At 40.1% G+C, this 24,125-nt stretch overlaps 3 protein-coding genes across 3 annotated transcripts; 2 read left to right on the top strand and 1 right to left on the bottom strand.

The window, feature by feature from the left end:
• The first annotated feature begins 741 nt into the window (after positions 1 to 741).
• Positions 742 to 9,896, top strand: efcab14 (EF-hand calcium binding domain 14). Its single transcript, XM_063462954.1, has 9 exons — positions 742 to 1,438; positions 2,010 to 2,158; positions 2,311 to 2,456; positions 4,224 to 4,322; positions 4,428 to 4,535; positions 6,683 to 6,835; positions 6,960 to 7,056; positions 7,155 to 7,286; positions 8,347 to 9,896. The coding sequence occupies exons 1-9, from the start codon at positions 1,263 to 1,265 to the stop codon at positions 8,523 to 8,525; spliced, it is 1,239 nt and encodes a 412-aa protein (XP_063319024.1). The 5' UTR covers positions 742 to 1,262; the 3' UTR covers positions 8,526 to 9,896.
• A 96-nt stretch (positions 9,897 to 9,992) lies between these two features.
• Positions 9,993 to 11,187, bottom strand: znf830 (zinc finger protein 830). The gene has a single exon (XM_063462955.1). It carries the CDS (start codon positions 11,180 to 11,182, stop codon positions 10,139 to 10,141), a length of 1,044 nt encoding a protein of 347 aa, XP_063319025.1. The 5' UTR covers positions 11,183 to 11,187; the 3' UTR covers positions 9,993 to 10,138.
• Positions 11,188 to 11,345: 158 nt separating this feature from the next.
• Positions 11,346 to 23,841, top strand: LOC134617632 (ankyrin repeat domain-containing protein 13C-like). Its single transcript, XM_063462953.1, has 13 exons — positions 11,346 to 12,142; positions 12,235 to 12,276; positions 13,852 to 13,956; positions 16,589 to 16,674; positions 16,896 to 16,941; positions 17,156 to 17,222; positions 17,375 to 17,519; positions 17,622 to 17,753; positions 18,651 to 18,812; positions 18,898 to 18,977; positions 19,121 to 19,219; positions 22,268 to 22,368; positions 22,471 to 23,841. Exons 1-13 carry the CDS (start codon positions 11,782 to 11,784, stop codon positions 22,599 to 22,601), a joined length of 1,557 nt encoding a protein of 518 aa, XP_063319023.1. The 5' UTR covers positions 11,346 to 11,781; the 3' UTR covers positions 22,602 to 23,841.
• Positions 23,842 to 24,125: the final 284 nt, after the last annotated feature.

Consider the following 24,125-nt stretch of genomic DNA (forward strand, 5'->3'; position numbering starts at 1 on the left):
AGAATCTAGTGTTCTACATATGTGTGTGTTTGTTTTGTGTTATATTTATCTGATATTTAAATTATGTGTGCCATGTGCACAACACTGTTCTTAATTATTGTACTGTAATTTACATACTGAACTGAAGTGAACTTTATTTATTTTAGTCATTATAGTCCATTTGAAACCAAAAAACAAAAAAGTAATAAAAGACAACACAAAAATACAATCATCAGTGATCACACCTTAAATTTTTCCAGTGTTTTGATAAGTATGAAAAACATCACTTATCACTTAAAGAAGGGACAGTTAAAACTATTATGACCAGATTTTCTGAATCAATTGGCTGACACATTTGCATGTAACCTTCCTCAGCAAAGCATGAAAGGTAGGAACATTACCAGACAACAGGTGCTTTTAAAGTATATAATAGACTGTAATCAAATGATTAAATATTCATATACTGTCGTCTGTTTTCTTTAAAGCTCCATCACATTTTTTGTATATATATATATGACTCAGCGTTATTGCACCTACTCTGTGTTCCATTGTTATCGGTCTTCATTGTTTTGCAAAACTCTGGCTCACAGTGACAGATTATAAGTCATTTACAACAGTTTAAATATTATCTGTCACTTTTTGACACGACCGTGCGACTGCTGTCTGTCTGTCGGGGACGGCTGGTGTTTTGCTCTCATGGTTCGCTCCCTGTCAAAACGGAGCGCAGGAAGTGGCACCTTTTTGGACCAATGAGCTGTGAGATTACTTGGACGCCCTACCCAAACAACACAGGCAGCAGGACAAATTGTTGTTGGAAATATGTTTACGATATGACCGACAGGTTGTATTGATTTATTTAAACACTTGAATGCTGTGTTTCGGAAATGACACAGGTCGGAGCAGCAAATTTTAAAACTCAATGAGATGTTGTAAGAGCACGGCGGCGACCAGCATTAGCAAACGTTAGCAAGCTGTCAGATGCTAGCCGAGGAAGCTAACCGGTAGCGCGTTGAACAAGTTATTTTAGAGAAGCTCCTTTATTTGTCGGAGGGTAACGTCACACCGAACACTTTGTTCGTGTATTATTTGTATGGTAAAGAATCCAAAAACCGATGTGTTTTTATCTGTTTGCACCATTGCCTGGTTGAAATTTAAGCTAGCAAAAGGACATTAAGTTAGCTTAGCTCCGCTCCGTAAACTTAACATCTACCAAACTGGACAAAACATTGGATTTAGTGGGGTTTAAATCGGGCTCGGCGGGTTCGCTGACCCCTCAAAAGAAGATGAAGAAGAGGAAGGAGCTCAATGCTTTGATTGGTCTCGGGGACAGCAAGAGGAAGAAGACCAAAAAGGGCTCCGGTCACCGACTTCTCCGAACCGAGCCTCCGGACTCGGAGTCGGACTCGAGTTCCGACGATGACGAGTTCAACGGCATGAACGGCGGAGTCAACTTTGGGAAGTAAGTGAGCAGTTTAACGAGTTTTTGTTACGTGTGTATAATTAGCATGTTTTTTTCCTATGTATTTGACCTCATTAATAAGATGCCTTAAATTCACTTTGAGTTTCTAAAGAAAATCTGAAAGTCCTATCTGTGCTACTCTACCTCTGAATTCACTTTTAATAACGTGTGCTTGTGTTTTTAATGTGTCATGCTTTGGGACTGGCTTGTCACTATTTTATAAACTTCGGGGATACATGGGAAAATGTAAAAATAATAAATGTGTTTTTCAGCATCATTTCAACAGTCAGCTCCCATCGAGCACACTGCCTTTATAGTGCAGAGATTAAAAGAAAACCTCTTTATTGTCAGATCAATTCACTCTCCTGCTTCTGTGCTCGGAGCATCAGGAAAATCATTGACTGTATAGAATCTACCCATCCAGATTTCTGAAGCATGATTGCTTAGAAGTAATCCTCATAATTCCCATAACATAGCACACAGCCTTCTGAAAATATCTCCTTCATTAAAAATGGAAGAATGTGTGCGGCTGTAAAGCGGGCTCACGTTACTGTGTTTCTTCTCTTTACAGAAGAAGCTACACACAGTGCTGCAATGTGTGCTATCCCTTGTTTCTGTTCATCATATTAGCTGCCTGTGTCATGGCCTGTGCTGGGCTCATATGGATGCAGATTGCTCTGAAAGAAGATTTGGACTCCCTGAAAGAAAAGCTGCACAGCAGTAAGACTCTTAAACAAACCTTATTATCTTTTTGTTATCACTGAAAAGAAAAGAAAAAAAAGGTCTTGTACTTTGTACACGAGCCTTTTATATACTAGTTAAACAGTCACGTATTCCTTTATTTTTAACACTTATGTTGTTTTTTGTTACAGTGGAATCCAGCCAGAAGGTTTCGTCAAGTGAAATACCAAAATTAAGCGAGGACCTGAAAAACAAGGAGAGACAGCTTGATGATATTGAGAACGGGGGCAGAGGCCTGAACAAACTCTGGTCCAATCTGACAGAAATGAACCGAAAGGTCAGTCGTAATGTCTGTCTGGAGGTTTTGAAACCACCTCGACATTTACTCAGTCATACGTACAAAACTGAGCTGTTAATGATAAGCTACTGAGTGGTAGTTAAACCTAGAGTGAGATTTAACTCAGGATGATGCACTTTTCATACCATGTAGCTAGAGCTGGGCGATATAAGATTTTTTCATATCACGATATGTTTTTTTCATTTCTGGCGATAACGATATATATCACGATATAAGCCAAATAACTATATTTGTAAGATTTAAATGTGCCGTTGCTCACAAGTAAAATGTGAAATAATTAGCAGCTTGTTTTAATTTAAATATTTATTTCCCATAATAAGTTTAACAGGGTAGATGTACTTAAGGAACATGAAACTTCAGTTTCAGATAAATAAAGGCAAATATTGCAAACTACACAAAACGCAGCTGCTAAAGCGTTTAAGTTTCAAAATAGAACAAACAAAACAGACTACTAAATTGTCAATTCCACTTAGAAACAAAATTTTAATTCTAAAAATAAATCTTAGTTTGTTTTACAGAAGAACAGACAAAATTGACTAACTTTTGTCAATATCAAATAAACTGAGAACTAAAAGGAAATTGTCAATCTCTCCTTGTTGTATAGCTTAGCTTTTCAAACAGTTTTAACAGTTACTTTAGTCTGACAAAAGCCGAATGACGAATTAGCGCTTTCAGTCAGAGATTGAGCATGCACCGGTTTATTGTATTTCCAGACTTGCTTTCGGCACAATTTACAGTGCGCGCTACTCTGTTTTTTGTCAGACTTGAAATAGCCGAAATACCTTCACACTACGGAACTTCTATGGCCCTTCCGTTCGACAATCTCTCCGGCATTGGAACCATCATCTGTTTTTTTCTTTGGTAACCTTCGCTCACGCTCTCGGTTGATTTTTCTCTAGTCGGCAAACTCATTTCCTTCATTACCTGGGCAGCCTGGCTGCAAAAACAAATACACATGTGCGCCTTGGCACTTGTGCTGTACGTAACAAGTCACGTGACGTGACGCTGCGGCTGTGATTGGTTAGGCTCTGCGCTACTTAATTTGGATTGGCTGTTCTTTTTTTTTTTTTTTTAAGAGGACAAGAGAGATGAGGCCTATCGCAATAGTTAAATTTTTCTATCGAGAAAAAGTAATTTCGCAATACATATCGTTATCGTTCTATCGCCCAGCTCTACATGTAGCTGAAAATTGCTTTAGAAAAGTTTTCAAAATCGCAGATATAATACATGAAATAGAAGAGGTGCCAACAGTAGTAGTTAAAGTATATTTTTTTATTTGTGGTGTTAACTTGTAAAAAAAATGCATAATTTATGTCCCTACAAATTGGATTGGATTTTTTTTTTAATTTTCTGAAATGATAGGTAGGAACAGAGAAGAAGATTTTTACATTTCTTTAGTCTCTTTAGTCTTAATTTTAGGTTTGCTGAGATAAAATGATTGAATACATAAAGATGCCAGTTTGTTAAAATCACCAGACTAAGACGTCATCTTTTTAGTAATTCAGTAACAAACATGTTAAATTTTTACTGAAACATTCAAATTCAAAGCTGTGACGCTGTTATTAAGTCTACCACCAATGCTATAAGCAAGATGCACCACATACATTTGTCTTAAATATGTAAAACTAACAGAATATTATAACATTAGTGATGGTAAATTTGAGGGATGTTCTATTAGATTGCATTTTTTGTTAGGTGTCCCTAATAAAGTGAAGCATGGATGGTTTGTGTCTTTTATTTGTACAGATCAGTTTGCTGGACTCTGCTGTAAACCATTTAAAGGCCAACTTGAAATCCGCTGCTGATTTAATTAGCCTTCCAACAACAGTAGAAGAGCTTCAAAAGGTGAGAAGAAAAGGGTAATAAAAACAGAAAAAAGATGCCTTGTACTTTTTTTCCGCTTTTTAAAATTTTGTTAGAAGTGACTTTACAAATATTTTTCTTTTCCAGAGTGTTGCTACAATTGGGAGCACGCTTACAAGTGTACAACACGATGTGAAGACTATGCAGGCTGCTCTTGAAACTCAGAAGAAAGATGACGACTTGAAGGAGACAGTGGTAAATTTATCAGTGACATTTGTAATAGTTTTGGGTGAACAACTGACAGTTGGTACGAGTACATGTTGTGACTAAAGAGCATATCAGATCTTGCAAGCACTTCCTCCACATATTCACACTTTCAGATTGCTTTTGTACTTCTTGCGTGTGTATGTTTGAAGTTGACTAATTGTACTTTTCCCTTATTTGGCCATTGTTTGCATGCAGTTACATTCATGTATGTTGATAATAAACCTGGGAAAGATTTCAGGTAATAATTACATTAAATGCGCAAATAATTTCTGAAAGCAAAAATCTGAGACTGCTTTAAGCACTCAGTTTTTCTTCTTTTGTCTTAATGTCATGTCAGGGAGCACAGATATCTTTAATGTTTCTGAGGAAAAAAATGTCTTTAAACTGAAGTGAAAATGGCTAAAGCTACTTGTTTCAGAAAGTGTATATAGGTATAAGCAATTATGTTTTATGTTTTGTTTTAATTGTTAATTATGCAGATTTAAGCAAACGAGAGAAAAGAAAAAAATCCCTTTAATATTTTGCTCTGTGTATTACACATGCAAAAAAAATTTTTAGTCACTTAAATTTAACTGATTATTTTTATTTTTAATTTTTTACTTTCCTTCTAGAATGTACACAACCCTCTTGTTTGTGTTTTTCAATCATCCACATACACTCAGTGACCACTCTATTAGTTATGCCTGTTCAACTGCATGTTTAGGAACATCAGCCAAACACGTGGCAGCAACTTTATGCGTTTGGGCATGTCGTTATGGTCAAGATGAGCAAAAGTTCAAAATGAGTATTAGAATGGGGGATAAAAGTGATTTAAGTGACTTTGAACGTGGCATGGTTGTTGGTGCCAGATGGGCTAGTCTCAGTATTTCACATATTGTCGTTCTACTAGGAGTTTTCCTCATAACGATCTCTGGGGTTTACAGAGAATGGTGTGAAAAAGAGAAAATATCCAGTGAGCAGCAGTTCTCTGGGTGAAAATGCCAGAGGTCAGAAAAGAATGGCCAGACCGCTTCGAGCTGATAGGAAGGCAACAGTATCTCAAATAAGCACTCGTTATTTACTAAGAACTGAGGTTGTTCTGAAGGAAAAAGGGGATCCTAGCTGGCACTATCAAGATATGCCTAAAAAAGTAGCCAGTGGTTATATATCTCAGTGTGTCTCGGTAGTTACGACTGTTGGTAAATTGTGTGAGAGGAAGAAGGGTCCATGAGTATAGCCTTCAAAGCTGTTTTTCACAAATATTGAAGGGTTAATGCAGTGTTGGCAGCTGACAACCATCACAGAATAATCAGTAGCTGTATTCCTTCAGAAATAGGATAGGGCTTCAAGCTTTAGTATTTCACATGAGCAAAGCTGAAAAATTCTTTTATGAGTCAATGTCAAAGTTGGATTTCACTTATGTTGTTTGACAGCTTGTCTGTTTTTATTTACATCTCTGCTCCCTTCAAATGCTGCTGAAAGCTGCGGATCTTATTTATTATTTATGTATGGACGTATGGAGACAGGTGTGCGCATAAAACAAGTAATGCGCGCACTGGAATGAATACGTTAAATAACTTGGTGTCCTGCTGTCTAATGTACTTTCAGTCTCACTCAGAATTGAGACATATCTACTCAGACATGACCAAGGCGTTTCAGTCGATGAAATGTCAGTTGATCTGCTTAACTGTTACACAGATTCAAACCAGAAGCTGAGGTGAACTTCGCCACAGCGAGATTAACTTGTTAAACCACGAATGCATGCATGCTTTTGCAGTTCTTGTCAGGCTTACATTGATGGAGTTGTTGGGTTAAGAAGGTCCTGTCATTTCTTGGATTCATGCCTTGTGTTTCCATCCATAATACATGAAACAAGTGCCAATCTATTTTGGGAGCTTAGATGCTTTAGTTTGCAGAGTGAAACTAGGTCAAATATCCGAGACGACTGCAGAATGTTTTCTCCACAATATTTTTCATTAGCACAACAGGAAGATAAAAGACACACAGAAAGTAATTGTACACTTCTATCTACCTGATACCATGACTGCAGCAGTCATATAAGGTACACTGTCAACCTGAACCCGTTAACACCTTGGTATAAAATCTCTTTTCCCTTAACTATGAGATGGTTTACATATTCTTTTTAATCATTATAGGACATAACAGACCTGAGAAAAGCCATGAGTGAGGTTAACAAGACAGAGGAGCAGCACCACACATGGACTGATGAGCAGATCCACATCCTCCTCTCTACAGTGGCAGATCTTCATCAGAGAGTGGCCTCATTAGAGAACGGCTCAAAACAAAGCGTCAGTAATATGATAAGCCTTTTTTCCCCTTCCATTTGATGATTTTGTGGCGTTGTGTTGATACCAGGATTTACAGGAACACTGTAAGCACTTTTTATTTTATCTTCTGCTTTCTGCTGTACAGTTGAACAACAATGACCCAGCACCTGAAGCGGCAGTCAGCAGTGAAAGTCCAGCAACTGAAGCTACAACAACCAAAGCAACACTGGGGGATGTGCAGGGTAAAGTGTAGACAAAAGGGAGCTTATCACATAGGTCATATTTGCCCCATGTTGCATTTTAATCCTTATTTCTTCTTTATTTATGTATTTTCTGACAGAGATCTCCACCCCGCTGACAGAGCCACAGGCGAGCAGGCATCCTCCCTTTTTAACTGCAAACCGCTCGAAGAGACATATTTGGACAAAATGTCCAAAGACGGTGTCACTGCCTGGCATCGGTTCTCTGACAGGTGCGCTCTAACACTATAAAATACATATCTCAGCATTCATAAGAAAGAATCTAAATGCTGGGAATTACACACGCTGGCTTTATTGTGAAGTTAAATGAGACGATTGATTCTTGGCTGTAATGAAAGGAGTCTCTGCTTGTTGCCTGGCAACCTTTCCAAGATGATAAGACTACTTTTCAGTCAACAAATAGCCCGGCGCATAATCCCCTAATCTTATTTTGATACTTTTTTTGCATTGATTCAGCAAAAGGGATACATTGCGTTAATGAGCTTTCGAGGCGCTGCAAGAACAAAACCATAGCAGTCCTTTCATATCCTTGTAGTACAGTGAGGCTAAATCCACACTTATATGAAAACGATGTGTGTCCAGAACAATGTTTTAGCATCTCCACACATACTAGCAAACCTAATATCAGGCATTTCTAAAACACTCAGTTGTAGGGTTCCTAATGCTAGAGTGGTGCGGAAATGCATTTTTCTTAGAAAACTGTAAATGTGTGGACATGCTCTAAACCTATGAAATTAGATTTCTGTCAAAAGTCCTGGCATAAAATGAAACATAATTAAGAGCAAATAATTGAATTTCATGAGTGCAGGTATTGATTGCAGGACGGAAGAAGGACCCTAATGTGAGCGGTCACTTTCTAAGCAGTGACGCCACAACCTCTGGATTAAACAGGTTCAGTTTTGTGTGGTAAACTGAGCCACACCATGGCAGTTATATACCATATTTGTTTACAATTAGGAAAATGCAGTTTGCATTTCCATCCAGTCACTATATGTGCAGTACATGTATCTGCTGAAGACTGGGCAACTTTTTGTTGGTGGTTGTATATGCCTTGTATTTCGGCTCTAACTCTAAAATTATAAATGCTGAATCCTGATGTTCTTTATGAGTTTTTTTTCTTTAAATCTTAATAAGCTATGCGATGTTTTAAAACAAACTAATTGGACAGAAGTGAGGAGGCTTCAGAACTTGTTGCTTTGCTTTTAGCAGAAAATTAAATATTTCCAAAGTGTACAAATTTTGTGTTTGTAATTAAAATATTTTTTGTTACAGACTTGGAACGCATGTTCCAGCAGACAGATGCTGAACAAAATTCATGGAGTCTGACCTACGAGGACCTGAGGGAAATATTTGGAACATCAACACCCAGCCATCGTATCGTCAAGTGCTTTGACACTGACGGGGATCAGAAGTATTCGCTGAAGGAGCTGAGAGCTGCTTTAGGTTTGTGAGCACATCATCATCACCGAGAGCAGTGAACAGTATTGAATACCCAGCAGGGTCTGTGGGGTTTGGGGTTTCCGCCTCTTTTCTGTAATTGCTGCACTTTCCTGAACTGAATATTTATCATACTGATTGTGGAAAAAGTGACACTGACATTCCCCGTACTCGCTCCCCATCCTCGAGTCCATTTCAACCCAGTGTCAGCCCCAAAGCATCTTAAATTTTAACAGCAATCCAAATGAGTATCTGTATATAGAACATCCAGCTCCTATGTTAACAAATGGCTCGGTTTATATTATTAATCCATAAAAAATAAGTGTGAATTATTTTGACTCTCAGGCTTTACCCTGAATCTTAAGACTTGCAGTGTTCATGTACTTGTCTTTATTTGTTGGTTGGTTTGTTCGTTCCTTGGACCACCTGTCTCATCTTGATGTAAAGTTTATTGTGTATTTAGCTTTTACTGAGGCTGTAACTGTCAGTGTATAGCAGACTTTCCTCCTGCCGGCACCTGGTACAACTCACGTAAACTTTATTTATAGAACATGAGATAGAATTTTATGAATGTTTACAAATGACTACTATAAACAGCTTTGTGAGGCTTTTGTTTTGGTTTTAGACGATTTCCTAACTTCTCCAAAAACATACTTTTGTATGCTCTTTTCTAAGCTGGATACAAGTTTGATTGTTCCCCCTCCTCATTTACCTTATTCAGATGGTTTGGATCATGTATATTATCCATCTGTACATGTATATCTAGTGACTGTGGTTCTGTTTTATGCATTTTCCTGATGTTTTGCAGATTTGAAGGGCTACGAACACTTAAAGTCACTTAAAAGATTTTTAAAGCAGTAACTCATGAGGCATATGTAGCAATAACAAAATGATTTAGATGTTACCTGTGTAGAATTGCAGTGGAAAGGCAGAAGACATAGCTCACAATATGTAACAGGTAGTATAAGAAGCACTGATCGTCACTCTGGACTTGACTCATTTTATGCCATTTAAATGGCCTAATAATGTTGTACTTACATCATAAATTTGTCATATTCAGACTTTGTTGTATGCTGTAAAAAATGTATTCTAATCCAGTTACCTTGTAAAGGGGGTTGGGATGATAAAAAAAAAATTGCTTTACAGACATAATCCAACATGTTGCATTTTTTAATTCTGTTGTGCTTTGCATGTTCCTTTTTATGTAACATGAACGCATTATTTATAACTTAACGTAGGCGACTAATTGTTTTTGCAGGACATTGGTTAGCTGGCTTTGGCCACCATTGCGTAGATTTTGGGTCCATGCTGCTACTGTATGTAAATGAGAGATTTTATGAATGTCTTTGTTTGAGCACCAATGAATAAACACAAAGTTAAAGGTTTGATTGTTGGTTTCCCTTGTGTCATAAGACAAAGTGACAATTCTCATGTGTCTGTGACACTCAGGTCTTTTACTAGAATTATATCCAATCCAGTCTGAAATATACAAAGGGAGAAAGATTTGATAGACATTTTCACAAACTTCACAGTTTTTGGAAACTGGAACACATTAGCATCCACCTTGAGGAAGGCTATAACAATATTCTGAATAAAACTGAGGTCAGTCACAGATTTCAAGAGAAAGTCAGGCCAGAGCTCCTTTGGCTCTCCAGTCCTGTGACAAAAGCCCCAGCAACTCCTCTTCATTCTCCTCCTCTTCTTCAGTGCTGTCGCCAGCGTCCACTTGTTCCTGCTTTCTGGGCAGAGACTTGCTCTTCACCACATCCCGTCTGTCCCTCAGTAGTTCCACCCTCTTGTAACACTCAATTTGTTCATCAATTTCATCAATCTGACGTTCAAGTCGCCCCTCCTCGTCTTCTTCTGCCACGATGGCCTCGGACTTTGTGTTCACCTGTCGGATCTCCTTTTGAAACTCTTCCCACTCCTTGTCCATTTGATCCTTAGGAGCGTCCACGTTGCGCACTTTGGCATCTCTAACCGGATCGTCGAAGAAACCCTCCGGGAGCGCCTCGGCTGTGTTGTCTTTCTTCTCTGGGATCTTCTCCTGAACGTCGGCTTTGAGGATGGAGCCTGAATGGGAGATTGCAGGCGTGGGTGGGATGGAGCTGTCAAAGAAGTCAGCTGGTAGTCCTGCAGCTTCATCCTTCTGAGCAGGCGGATGTGTGGCCACCTGTTCACCAGTCTCCCCAGTAGCTTCATTATCATCACCATCGTCCTCATCATAGACTCCAGCCAGCAGGCTCAGTCCTGCAGTGTTCTGTGAAGAAGCAGCTCCCCTGTCGCTGGGTTTCTCAAAGAAATTTCCTGGCAGTCCTAACGAGGGCTGACCAGGAGCCGCTGCGGGTTTCGCCTTTTTTCCGTTAACGTCCTCGTCGTCGGGTGCTTTCCGCTTCAGTGGCTGACTCTGCGGTGTCACCGGTTGAGTTTTTGCTCCCTTCAGCTCAGCAACCTTTTCTTTGTGCTGTTTCCCAAGAACATGCGCCGGCCACAGTAGTTCGGACTTCACCTGCACATTGCACAGGGTACAACTGAGGTGGCCGAGACTGTTGTATTTAGCAAACGGAGACTCGACGCGTTTCTTGTCACTGGCTTGCTTTTGTTTCTCCCTCATTAGCCGTCGAAGTTCCTCTTGATTAACAACTTTCTTCCCTTTCTTAGAGGTCGCCATTCTTGTAAACAAAAACAAGCTCGTTAGCTAGCCAGCTAGTTGCTTCTGGAGAAGTACGCTCGTCTCATAAAGATGACGCAATAGAATAATCTCGCGAGATCTGTCAGTTGCCTGCTAACGGGGTTAGCAGAGATGTTAGCTGAGGCTCAGGATTGTTGTGTCGCCCCATTCTCCTGAATTCAGCCGCAAAGCGTCGATACCGTTTTAAAACCTGCATCCGAGAGACGCGCTAGAAGAGACAACGATGTAGTCGTTTGCTTTTCTTTCTTATTCTCCCGATTCATTGTTTGTGTGTGTGGTTTTTTTAATGTTTGTCATTATTTTTTATTTTTTGTTTTCATCGCCGCACCCATAGATAAATCAAACCATATTCATTTTCTTGCAGCTAGCTAACGTGTCCTAGGAACCGCGTACCGCTATTTTAATAACAGAAGCGTTGCGAAAAAGCGTCGCCGTTAGCTCAAAATTTCTAATAGGACTGAGTAGATTTCATATTTGTGGATTTTTTTGCTAATGCCCACTACCAACCGGCTTCATATCGCATCTTCACCAAACGTTAGCCTCGTGTGTAGTTCGTCAGTTACCGCACGATAGACATCATGACAGGTGAGAAGATACGCACCATGAGAAAGGACCACAAGAAACCGAACAAAAATGACGAGATAATGGACACGTACGATGAGACCTCCAACGGGACTATCTCTAACGGCACCAGTAAGCATTTCAAGTCCAACAAGGCTTTCCAGAAGTCAATCAAAACCTCGGCACAACAACAGCAGCAGCTCAATGCCAACAACATCAACGGTAACTCATCAGTTGTCAGCGACAACAACAAGAACCCAATAATCCTGACCAGTGACGACTTGGAGTTCCCTGTGCATGAATCCGTGTTTAAGGGAGATGTGCGTCGGCTCTCCTCTCTCATCAGGACCCACAGCATCTCCCAGAAGGATGTGCATGGTAAGCTTTCTGCTGTCATGTTTCCATTTACATAACCAGTGTTTGTGCTAGAAGCTGATATTTACTTGATGTGTTTATTTTTTTAATTCCAGGAAACACACCTCTTCACTTGGCTGTCATGTTGGGCCACAAAGGTAATGCTGAACCATAGAGTAGTAAAATGAAATAACCTCATTTTAAAATTGTTATTATTATTATTACCTTGCACTGGATTAAACAAAATTACCAAGAGCACTCTGAAAAAGTAATCTTCCAGTATCTGCTTAAGCCCAGGAAATTTGACTAAATCTGCCGTGCTCTCCGTGGCCTAACATGGCTTTATTAAAAGAGTATTTTGAATCCTCATTAAAAGCCCCCTTTGAACGCAGCAGTTCCCTATTCCTGTGTTGGAATAGCCCACATACCCTTTGTGCGCATAACCGTGTCTTATCTGACCTCTGCAGAGCAGCGATAACATAATCTTGGTATGACACATTAGTTAGGCTCAGAGAAATCCACATATATCAGTAATTGCATACAAAGAAGCCAATTTATGGGCACAGAGACACAATTTCATTTATGTGTCAATTATATCACAAATTTGACTCAAAGGTCTTTGCAGTCTGTGTACCACGCAAAGTCCTCTAGTCCTGAAACCTTAATTTGGTACAGATTAAACTGAACTATTAGAAAAGAATTTGTTTCTTGCCCTGGCGACCATGCAATTAGTGGACAACTCACTCTACCACCTGAGCCACAGCTGCCCCGTACCTACTTCACTGTTTAACAAAGTGGCATAATGCCTGTCTGATGCCTAGTTTGGCATGCCATCAAATGAAGACAGAACAGCTGCCTCAACTTAATCCAGATGCAGACAGCTGTTTCACAGTCTGCCATTATTTCCTTGCTAGAGCCAAATCTGCCAAGTATAACTGCAGGAATGAGTAAAGTCAAGAGTCTTCATGCACTCCTGTCATTTGAGTAACTGAAGACCAAGTGTACTACTTTTAGTTTTTATGGCAACTCCGCCGACATGCAGGAAATGTTTAGCGTAAGCATGTGTCTGTCTCTAATGTGGCCAGCATTACCATCTGTTTGCTTCTCTCCTGCTCTCTCTGCGCCCATGTACTGTGTCTTTATAGAAATTACTCTAAATTGAAGCTGCTCTGATGTACACTTTGTTATTTCAGTTGTCAAACAGTGACACAAACACAGCCCGTTATGACTAATATCAACCACATGTCGCTTTCGAGCCATTTTTAAACCTGCTGCTCTCTGCTGTTAAAACCCTGACATTGTAATGGATGAGATTACATTCACATAAGTTAAAGGCAATGGTTGTGGTGTGATTTCAGCACCCACAGCTCTAAACATGTTGTCAGGCTAGCTCACCAATTAAAGCAAACTGGTTTTTTTAGGAGAGGATCCTTAAAGAGACAGGAGCTCAAAAGAAGCACTTTAGTCAGGAAGTCCATAGAGTGCTGCAGCAGTATACAGCATGAGAAACATTACTGTGGGTAAACCCGCTCTACCCACCCTTCAAATCATGGTCCTGTAAATGAGCGTAATTTGAGCATGTGCAGAACACTGTATAGTGGCCTTTTGCAAATATTAAAATTGTTTCTAATAACAATGCATGTAGTGATAGTGCAGCAGTAACAGTACTGTAGAACTAATCACATTTGTCACTCATTGTTTGGTCGTTTTCTTCTCTTTTTCCCCCTTTTCAGAGTGCGCTCTCCTCCTGTTGGCCCATAATGCACCTGTAAAGATAAAAAATGCACAGGGATGGAGTCCTCTAGCAGAAGCCATCAGCTACGGCGACAGGCAAATGAGTAAGCCTTTAAAAACTACTCTGAATAGCTGTAGACTGACTTGAGCTTTTCATATTTGGATCTGTTTGTTGCAATCTCAGTGTCACACCTGCAATCATACACACTCCCTGTTTTGACAGTTAGGCTGAGTTCTGCCTATCTGAGGGTTATATAGATATACAATGTGTAATTTAGACAGTATTTGTGGGTTATTCAGTCATATCGGTAATTGGGAAGGTGTTCTGTATGAATGTTCATATTGTAGTGGTGTTACTGAACATCAGCTTGATAGTTGCAGTGTTTTCAGCAATAATTATTCCGTTTTTGTTTTTTTTTAATGCCAAAAATGATCTTAAAATTTGGTGTCTGTAGTCAGTACCTTGCAGAAATATCACTGTACAGTGTAAGGGTCTTCTCTGATTTCTCTGTAGTAATTTAGCATTTTGGTTGGATTTTCTTTCCCCACATGATGTACTGGCATCAGGAATCAAATCAGTTACTCTGATTATAGATGAAATCTTAAGTTTCAGAGAACATGTCTGCATTAAATGAGGGTTAGATCAGTGTTTCTTTTTTTTTTGACAAATAAAACTTGTGTAATAATGCTAAAGATATAGAATTTCTAGCAAATTGTCTCCTCCAGTATTGTTGTAAGGTAATGAGATAAGTGTTAGTGATCAAAGGATGATTTGTTAGTCATGTAAGTGTTTAACCACAGCAACTGCTGTCTGGCCATCCCATCTAAAAAGCTATGGTGGGGATTTTCTCTGAGCACTCACCATCCAGATGGGCTGGAACGCTGCCTTAGCAATGGCTTAGTGTTAGCCCCAAGCTTAAAGCTTGCCACTGCCCTGCTTAATGATGCTACCGCTTTTAGGTTCGACATCTAGTGAAATGAGTCAAATGACATGTAAAAGGTCCCAGCTAATGCTTTGGGGATATATTCGCTCCTCTGTCCTTGTGGGTTTTGGGTTAAGTTAGTGTGATTTGTTCAAGCTAAAGTAACATATAAATTGTCTGCTAAAAGGGCTGAATAGTAAATAATTTATTTTAGTTTCTGTAGCTGTGCTGAGCTGCACATTTTTAGTTCTTGCTTTTGGCTCTATAGATGATACGAGTGAGCTATGAGCATCATTTTCTTACACAGCCTGCGACAAAGCGTTTGAGGCCTGGTAGTTTGAATAATGACCCTCATCCTTGTTAGTATGCGTCTCGGCTCTCTGTGCTTGCTGTGGCAGGCTGTCTTGGGACTGGGACCGGGAGCTTTGCTTTTGAGAAGGTCACATCACTCACAAGGGTGAAGGGGTGGCAGTGGGGCAGAGAGGGGGCCGGGTGCATTTAAACCATGCATAGAAATTCATAATCCAGTGACAAAGGATATTTAGATTTAAATCTTTGGCTAAATTACAGCCGGTGCACAGCTGGTGTTAAAGAGAGACAGAGAGCAAGGAATAATAATGGGGTTTGCCAAATATCAAGTGTCTATTTGTGTGTGTTATAGCTTGTCACAAAGCACTGCAGTCTTGTCATCAGTCATCACCTTTCACTTTTACACATGTGCACATCGTGTCAGCAGCTCGCTATCTGGACGTGCGATTATGAGCTGCCCGAGTGCAGCAGCGTGTGCCTCGTCAGCACTTCTCTCCTCGGTCACGTCTATTTTCTGCCTAATATTTCCCCTGGCTGAAATAACCAAGGATACGTGTGAGATATGCTGAGGTATAATTTTTTTTCTTTTTTTTTTTTGTTGCCCTCTGGTTCATTCTGGTATCATTGAGAGGACGCTGGTCAGTTTGTGAGAGGAAGTCGTGCACTTCACGAGCCAACGGGTTACATCAGCTGATCCAATCACGGCTGTGGTGTCTGCACAGTTATATAAATTATATAAAGCTGGGTGGGATTCAGTGTTTTTGTGTTATGTAATAATCTATGAAAATCAGACAATTTTAACTGACGCGTTGTGGCAATCAGTGTGTCGGGATTTGGGTGACAGAGTTCAGTCCTGTGGACTGGTTGTGAAATATGCATATGCTGGCACTCATATCTCCCTCAGCGCGAAAGGTCATCCGAAAATGCTGGAAGAGAGGGTGACCACCATAAAATATTTGTGGCTTGTGCCAATATTCATGCTTTAGAGGTTTAAAAATGTATTAATAACATTCACTCAGCAGCTCCTGTTAAAATGCACAGTTGTGGCTTTAGATCGGGGTTGTCAAACATAAGTCCAGGTGGCCAGAATCGGCCTGGCAAAGACTCCAATCTGGCCCACTGGCAGGCTGAAAATGTGAAGGAGGGCATACATTTTGGGGACCTTTAACTTTATTTCTATAAGTTTTACAGTCTTTGCTCTTGATAAAGATAGCCTTATGACCATTCATGCTAAACCAGAGGAATTAAGTAATAGCTGAACAATGAAATTGTTTAGAAAAACTGAGACATGCTGTTAAAATTGCCACTTCTTTTTCTTATATTAAGATATTTCAGGGATTTAATGTGTAGTTAAACATCTTTACGCCTGCCTGGCCTACTTAAGATCACAGAGGCCTGTATGTGGCACACAATGTAAAAAATGAGTTTGAAAGTCATACCACATTTTTATAATTCACATGTTGATTATCATCCATTATGATCCATCCCTGTTGTCTTCCCCCAGTCACGGCAATACTGCGGAAACTAAAGCAGCAGTCGAGGGAGAGTGTGGAGGACAAGAGGCCAAAATTACTCAAAGCTCTCAGAGAGGTGAGACTCATTTAAACACTGTGATGACAAACTCAGGTTTTCAGCTGACATCGTTAAACCTTTAGTCCCATAAAGTTTGAAAAACCTTCTCTGTATTGATTTGGTTAAATGTCTGCTGGCTACCCGTGAGCATGCAATATCAAGTGATGATGCACGTATAATCTGAACTTTCTGTTGTGTTGTGCGTTGACCTTTTGACGTGTTTGAATGCTTTGGTGCAGCTCGGTGACTTTTATCTGGAGCTGCACTGGGACTTTCAGAGCTGGGGTGAGTTTTAACTTTCACACAAATGTGAAAGTTTCAGATATTTTCTGCAACATATTCTCACACACAGTTACAGCATGTAATAGTTTATAAGACTGCTTTTGATTTTTAAATCCCTTGAAAATTTCCGGAGCTGTAACCTCACCCAAAAACCTCCATTAAGTGCGAACACAGCAGGAAGTCACTATTGAATAAATGCACGTCTCATCTGTTGTAGTGCCTTTATTGTCCCGGATGCTGCCGTCTGATGCCTGTAAAATCTACAAGCAGGGCATCAATATCAGGTAAGATATAAATACTAGCTAAAGTCTGCCCCCATCTACACCACTGTGTGTTTAATGTAGCATGTTTCCTATTGAGGTCGAGAACTTATTTTAGCTCTGAAAAGTAGGACGTAACTATCTTCACACACGCTTCCTCCTCTCTCTTGATTTAGACTTGACACCACTCTCATAGACTTCACCGATATGAAATGTCAGCGCGGCGATCTTAGCTTCATTTTCAACGGCGACGCCGCACCGTCCCAGTCCTTTGTGGTTCTGGACAATGAAGCAAAAGTGTACCAAAGAATACACCACGAGGTAACTGGGGGGGCATAACAAGACCTCTGTTTCACATCATGTCATCAGAAAGATGTGAAAGAAATGAACAGCAAGAAGTTGACTCAATGTTTTTGCCCCAAGGAGTCAGAGATGGAGACAGAAGAGGAGGTGGATATTCTGATGAGCAGCGACGTCTACTCTGCAACCCTTTCTACCAAGTCCATCACTTTCTCCCGTAGTCAGATCGGCTGGCTCTTCAGAGAGGATAAAACAGTAAGGCTTATTTCACAGTATGGTTAAAGTAAAAGCAAGGGGGAAAAACATATTAAAGGAACTTTGGGGTTTTTAAGTACCGGGACCTTTCCCATTTTACAAAAACAGTTGCCTCGAGGCGTTTTATAGTGTAAGTTTAAAAATCCTACAGTATTCTGGAGAAAACTGACCAACCACATTACAACAGTGGGAAGGAAGAACTCCCTTTTAATAGGAAGCAACATCCAGCTGAACCAGGATCAGGGAGGGGCAGCCGTCTGCTGCAACCCAGACAGATGGCTGCCCTCAGGCACAACAGCAGAGCCGTGGTGCTTGGAATTTTAGCCCAATGTTTTGTGTAACACAAAAGTAAAAACAACTTTAAAAAATTAAAGTAAAATAGCCATTTTCATGTTAATATTCTATCAGATATCCTAAACACCACATGTATGTTGAAAAATCAGTCTTCATTGACCTGTGTAGTTCCGGATGTGCCTAATTATTGTAAATTAAGGCTAGTGTAGAGTAATGATCCCTAGCTGATTGTCACATGAGCTCATTTGCTCATTTTCTCTACATACGTATCATAAGTTCAGCTCCTTGAGCATCGAACAGGTGTCAGTGGCTCTATGATCCCCAGTTTGACAGTTACTGCTTTAAAAAGCGTTTGTTTTTTTTCTTTGCTTCTTCATTTGAGTCTCTTTCTTTTGTGGTATCCCGAAGACATACAAGCACATTGAAAGATTAGAGGGAAATAAACATACTTAGCCCTTAGGTTTTACCTCATGACCCCTTGAAGGCATCACAAGCCTCACTTTGATCCTCGGTACAGCCTGTGCAGCACATCCCAAGTTTGAAGTTTTGTTTTTACTGCTGTTGCATTGGAAGTATGGCACCATCTGTTTGTTTCCTGTACAGGAGAGAGTTGGAAACTTCCTGGCTGACTTCTATGCAGTGAACGGTCTGGTGCTGGAGTCAAGGAAACGGCGGGAGCACCTAAGTGAAGAAGACATCCTTAGGAACAAAGCCATCATGGAGAGCTTAAGTAAAGGAGGCAGCATCAGTGAGCAGAGTTTTGAGGTGAGAAGGATAGAATTCAGGGCCGTGGCTTCATCCGCCAGCGGTGAATGGTGCTAACACTGACGGATGTTTTTCTCCCCCCCAGCCCGTGAGAAGGCAGTCCCTCACAGCTCCAGCGCCCAATACAATTTCTTGGGAGGAGTACATAACCGCGGAGCACGGAAAGTAAGCACCTTGTGTTTTCTACGATTTCATCAGTCCTCGCCGTAATTAGGAATTTATTCAGGGCAGGTAGAAGAAAATATGTATAACTGCTGAGTGTGAAATAACATCTTTTTGTGTTCATCTGTGCCTCTTCCCACCTTCAGGCCACCTCATCTTGGCAGAGAGCTTGTTTGTAAGGAAAGCAAGAAGAACTTCAAAGCTACTGTAGCCATGAGCCAGGATTTCCCTCTAGGCATTGAGTCGTAAGTACATCCCTTCCTCCTTAGATCTATTTGCGAAGCTTTCTGTGCAGATTGAGCCTGGGTGGATCCACTTGGGATACTAGAAAAGGGTAGTGCAGAGATGAAATGAATCACATCAGATAATTGGGCCAGGTAGACAAAAGGGCTTCAACTGGTTGTGGGAGAGAGCCACTGATGAGAAGATTACAAAATTCAAACACTCCCCCACCTTCACCACCCTCCCCAAAAATGTTCTTTGACTCAGCTTGGCCACCATGGGAACCCGGCACGGTTTGTTTGAAGTTAAAATTTTTTATTCGCTTCTTTTCATGCCTTACTGTATGCACCTGTAACCTTGGAGCTGCAAGGCTTTCGTGTGTTGAGTCTTGTTCTCAGAGTCGGGCCAAATGATGGGCCTGGCTGATAAGAGTTTTTCAGTTTCAAATCTTTTTTTAAAAAAATCTTTTAAACCTTGTTTTTTTCCAAGAGTTGATAATAAATTTTGGAAAAGATTTTTCCCCAAAAAATATTTTATCTGACTTGATTAAGTCAGTGTAGCTTCTTCTTTTTAGTCTGTGAAACTTTCACGTCTCATTCAAGAGGCTTAATTAGCTCTAAAGCGACTGATGGGAGACTCCCAGGTATTTAACAGTGTTTGGGTTTGTCCCGAGGATTGTTGTCCCTCTACTAATCATGTAAGTGTTCAGATGAGCCAAGGTGTGAATCCTTGTCTTGATAAACTGTTTTGTATGTGTCAGGAAATTCTTCAGGAACTCTTTGGAATCATCTTAATCCCAAAGATACTTTATTATCTTTGAGATGTAATGAACTAAACCATCCTTTCAGTGCATTGCATGTTTGTGCATCAGAAAGTTGGCTTTTAATTCCATCATCAATCAATTAAATGTTTCATGTCTAACAAGCACTGGTTTCAGTGTTATTGCTGCACGTTCCCAGCTCCCCCCGTTCTGTTCTGGTTTTATTTGCGGTCACAAGTAGTCTTTTGGCGACTTTGTGTAGGAAAGAACTAATAAAAAAGATCCAGCACTTTAAAAGATCATTTCATGTTGCACTCATGTGGGATTCAGGCGGGATGTGGCTCGGGTTTTGCCTGTAATGGGTTACAGGCAATGCTGTTAAATATTACGGGAACTTAGTAAAGGCAGTAAATTGCTTTATCTCGTCTACTGAATGAACCTTAATGGAGGCAGCAATAAAACCCTCTCTTTATCAGAGCTAATGGTTTTTTAATGTAATTTTTCCCCTTTGCATTTTTTGCTTTGTAATGTTTAAATATGCTGTGTTTACTACTTTGATCGTGTTCGGTTTTAATGTCATAATCACCCAAAATAGACAGTGCTCTAGTTGTTGATAATAAATAATATAATTTGTACGATTAACCTTTTGCACTTCTTGCATCATTTCCAGCCTTGGCGCTGGTAGTTCCCCAGCCCCCTTAGCCTTCACTCTAAACTGTGTGTGTGTGTGTGCGTGTGTGTGTGTGCGTGTGTGTGTGTGTGATTTGTGTGTGATTTGTGTGATTGATGAAATAAAACACTGGACTATTTTCTTGTGAATCGGTTGGGGGTTCACAGAAACTGATTTATTATCATCACAATGCACAGCCATCAGTGTCGCTCCAGTGTTTTAGGTTTAACTTTTACATGAAAGGCAGTTTTAGTCATGAAAGGGAAAAGACCTGGACGGCTAACTTGTAGCTACCGCCACACGTGGAAGTGAGCGGGAGGAAGTGCAGTGCTTAAGTGCGCCAGGTGATTTCAGTTAACACGGGATCCAGTCTGTGGTAAGAACATGAGAACAGGAAGTGAGGTAAAGTTGATATGTGCATGAATGAATGAAGGGGTAAATAAAATGGGAGTCTTTACTACATGTTAAATTATGTTGTATTATCGTGCGTTTGTCCTAAAAATGAGTTAGTATGCACGAATAACTTCCTGAGTCTGGAAGTCTAACATTCCTTAGACTTCAGCACGAAAAAGTACTCCACAGAAAGTAAAGCCAGACCGGTGTAGAATTTTTAAGGCCGATAGTTTGTAATTTAAAAATCCGATATATAGGACGATATTTTTTTTCTATTTCTTTCAGACATTAAACACAAACCGTTCCATTATTTTTAATTAATTTTTTTTTTATTAGTCCTAACTAAGATAAATGACAAGATAAGAAGATTATTGCGACAAGTCATGTATTTTTTTATCTTGCCAACAGGGAAGTTGCAGAGAGCCCTCTAGTGGAAAAACTATGAAACATCAACACTCATAGCATGGTTAAAGGTTATTTCTCCCGCCTTCCCTTTACTTTTTAAATGCCGATCCCGACATATCGGCAGATGGCCAATATCGGCTGTCCTCTTGTTATTTATGTGTTATATCAAACTATATAATTATATGGAAATTGTTAACCTGAAGTATAAAGTCCATAAATATATAAGATCTTTAAATTTTTGTGTTAATTTTACAGGATTACCTTTCTTGTTCATACTGGCTATCACTTTCTTGTTTTTAAATTTATTTAAGTGATGTGGTTTCGGCTCACAGCTGTGTTCAGATGTAATCAAAGGGTCATTTAAAACTAATGTGATGCTGCAATAGTTTCATTTACACAATGCAAGTGAATTTTTTTTTTTTTTTTAAGCTGGAAATGTTCTCTCCTTAGAATGCCGCTTAGGAGGGCGACGCAAAGACTGCAACTTTGAAATGACGTGAAAAAAAAATGTTGTATCAGCAGGCGACGTTATTACAGCAAACCAGGCAAAATCTGCCTTTCATATGACATCTGACTGATCGTTTAAGATCAAATGTGAATCTGTCTTTTATGAATAATAAATTCAGAGGATCACCACTTAGAATGGTGTGTGTGTGTGTGTGTGTGTGTGTGTGTGTGTGTGTGCGTGCGTGCGTGCGCTGAAGGTCGAGTGGAGAAAGTGGCTGAACCTGTACCAAGATTTGCAATTCAGTCAAAATCTCGCATTGCATTGAATCTGTTGTAATTTTTTATTCATTTTTGTAAGAATTTGTGAGGTTCTGATTTACTCTCTTCTGCTTCCAGATTACTGAATGTGTTGGAGGTCATAGCTCCGTTCAAGCACTTCAACAAACTCAGAGAGTTTGTCCAGATGAAACTTCCGCCTGGTTTTCCTGTCAAACTCGGTATGTGAATCGACCTGTCATTGCATTCCTTTTAGTAGATGAGTTTCAGGAGCAGGATCACCAATAACCTTCTTTTGCGTGTGTGTGTTTCCTGCCTCACAGACATCCCCGTCTTCCCCACGATCACAGCGACCGTCACCTTTCAGGAATTCCGTTACGACGAATTCGAAGAGTCCATTTTCTTCATCCCCGCCGATTACAAAGAAGATCCCAGTCGTTTCCCAGACCTCTGATCTGTAAACGGGGATATGGCCAGCAAGTTTGGGAGTGCAGACAAAAAAAGAGGAATATTGTGTTGTTTTATTCTGTATTTATTAGCTGTGAAAAGGAAGGGGCGGGTGGGGGCTGGTCTTAGTGATCAGTTGTTCTGTTGGCTGATGGATCCAAAGCAAATCAATGCAAGCAGGTGTTACAGAGCGCCACCTCATGTGTAGATGCTTCGGGAGCCGTTTTTGTGAAATCGATGATAGCTTTCATTGTACTCGCTGTTCAACAGAGCAGTTAAACCCACTGCTCCGTGCTGCTGTTCTCTACTCTGAAAGCTGTCAGACTTCATCGTCACTACTTTAGTATTTCCCCTCATCTTCAAGGACCGAGAACTGACTTCTCATTCTTGAAAGTGCACTGACGCCCTCGTCTGTAAATAATTCACGTCTGTACTTCACAACAAAAAGAATAGCAAATATAGCTATATTCTCAAACTGTGCTTAATATTCATTTATATATTATGTATAATATATATAGAGAGAGAGATGAACTCAAATGAGTAACACTGTGTAGCAATACATTTCTGGTACTTAAGAATGTTTTTAACCAGCTGGGATAAGGTTTAGCATTAAAGAAGACCTCCATTGTTACAGTACGATATCCGAGCCTTTTCCCCTGCGCAGGGACGCAGTCTCCTGCATCTTCAGGTTAGCTCATGTTACCTCTCGGCTGTCTCTCCACGTCTGTCGTGATCGTATGTGCTCAGTGTGTGAGTGAGTAACTGTACTGTACCAGGGGTTGTTGTATGTACGTTTGTGAATGGGAGAACCCAGGTGAGATATCAGGTAAACTGTTCTTAGTTTAACACTGCACTGATAAGAAGTATATTTAAGGCATGCTCTGGCTGTGTTGGCCTCCTGGATCACATGCATCTTTAAAGGTACATTCTCTGTTCTACTACCTGCAGGCTGGCTGGTACTTAAGGAGAAACTGGAAATTAGAACACTGACTCTTAGAAAACCTTTTAGTGCTTATTGTCTCCTTGATTGTTGTCTGCATATGATTATCTTTTTATATATATATCTATATGTATACATATAAATGCAAGTAGAGGGAACTAAGCTGTGAAGTTGATCATTGCTGGATCTCTCAACTGTCCAGATAAGAAATTATCTGATCCATTGAGCTGTCTGGCTTCAGCTAATATGTACTGCAACCATACCTACTTCACTTCCCTTTAAATAAAGCACCAGCATCATCTTTCAACTGACTGCGTGTTTGTAATAAAAATTTTATGAGGCTTCGAGAGAGGGGTGGACAAATATTTTGATATCCTGGGGTTTCTTATCGCTTCAGTGGGTATTTTAGGTCAAATCTGGCAACGCTTCAAGACAATATTGTAGTCTGTTTATTAAAAGAGGTGAAGCTAAGAAGGGAGAGCTGGTTTTATCCCAAGATACTAAAGATTATAAAAATTTCCTCTGATTTATCGTCAGTGTGTGAAGATGCGTACGTTTCAATAAGCTAGAAGAGCACTGTCCGTTTGGCTT

This window comes from Pelmatolapia mariae, linkage group LG18 (genome assembly GCF_036321145.2).
Source record: "Pelmatolapia mariae isolate MD_Pm_ZW linkage group LG18, Pm_UMD_F_2, whole genome shotgun sequence".
Classification (NCBI taxonomy): domain Eukaryota; kingdom Metazoa; phylum Chordata; class Actinopteri; order Cichliformes; family Cichlidae; genus Pelmatolapia; species Pelmatolapia mariae.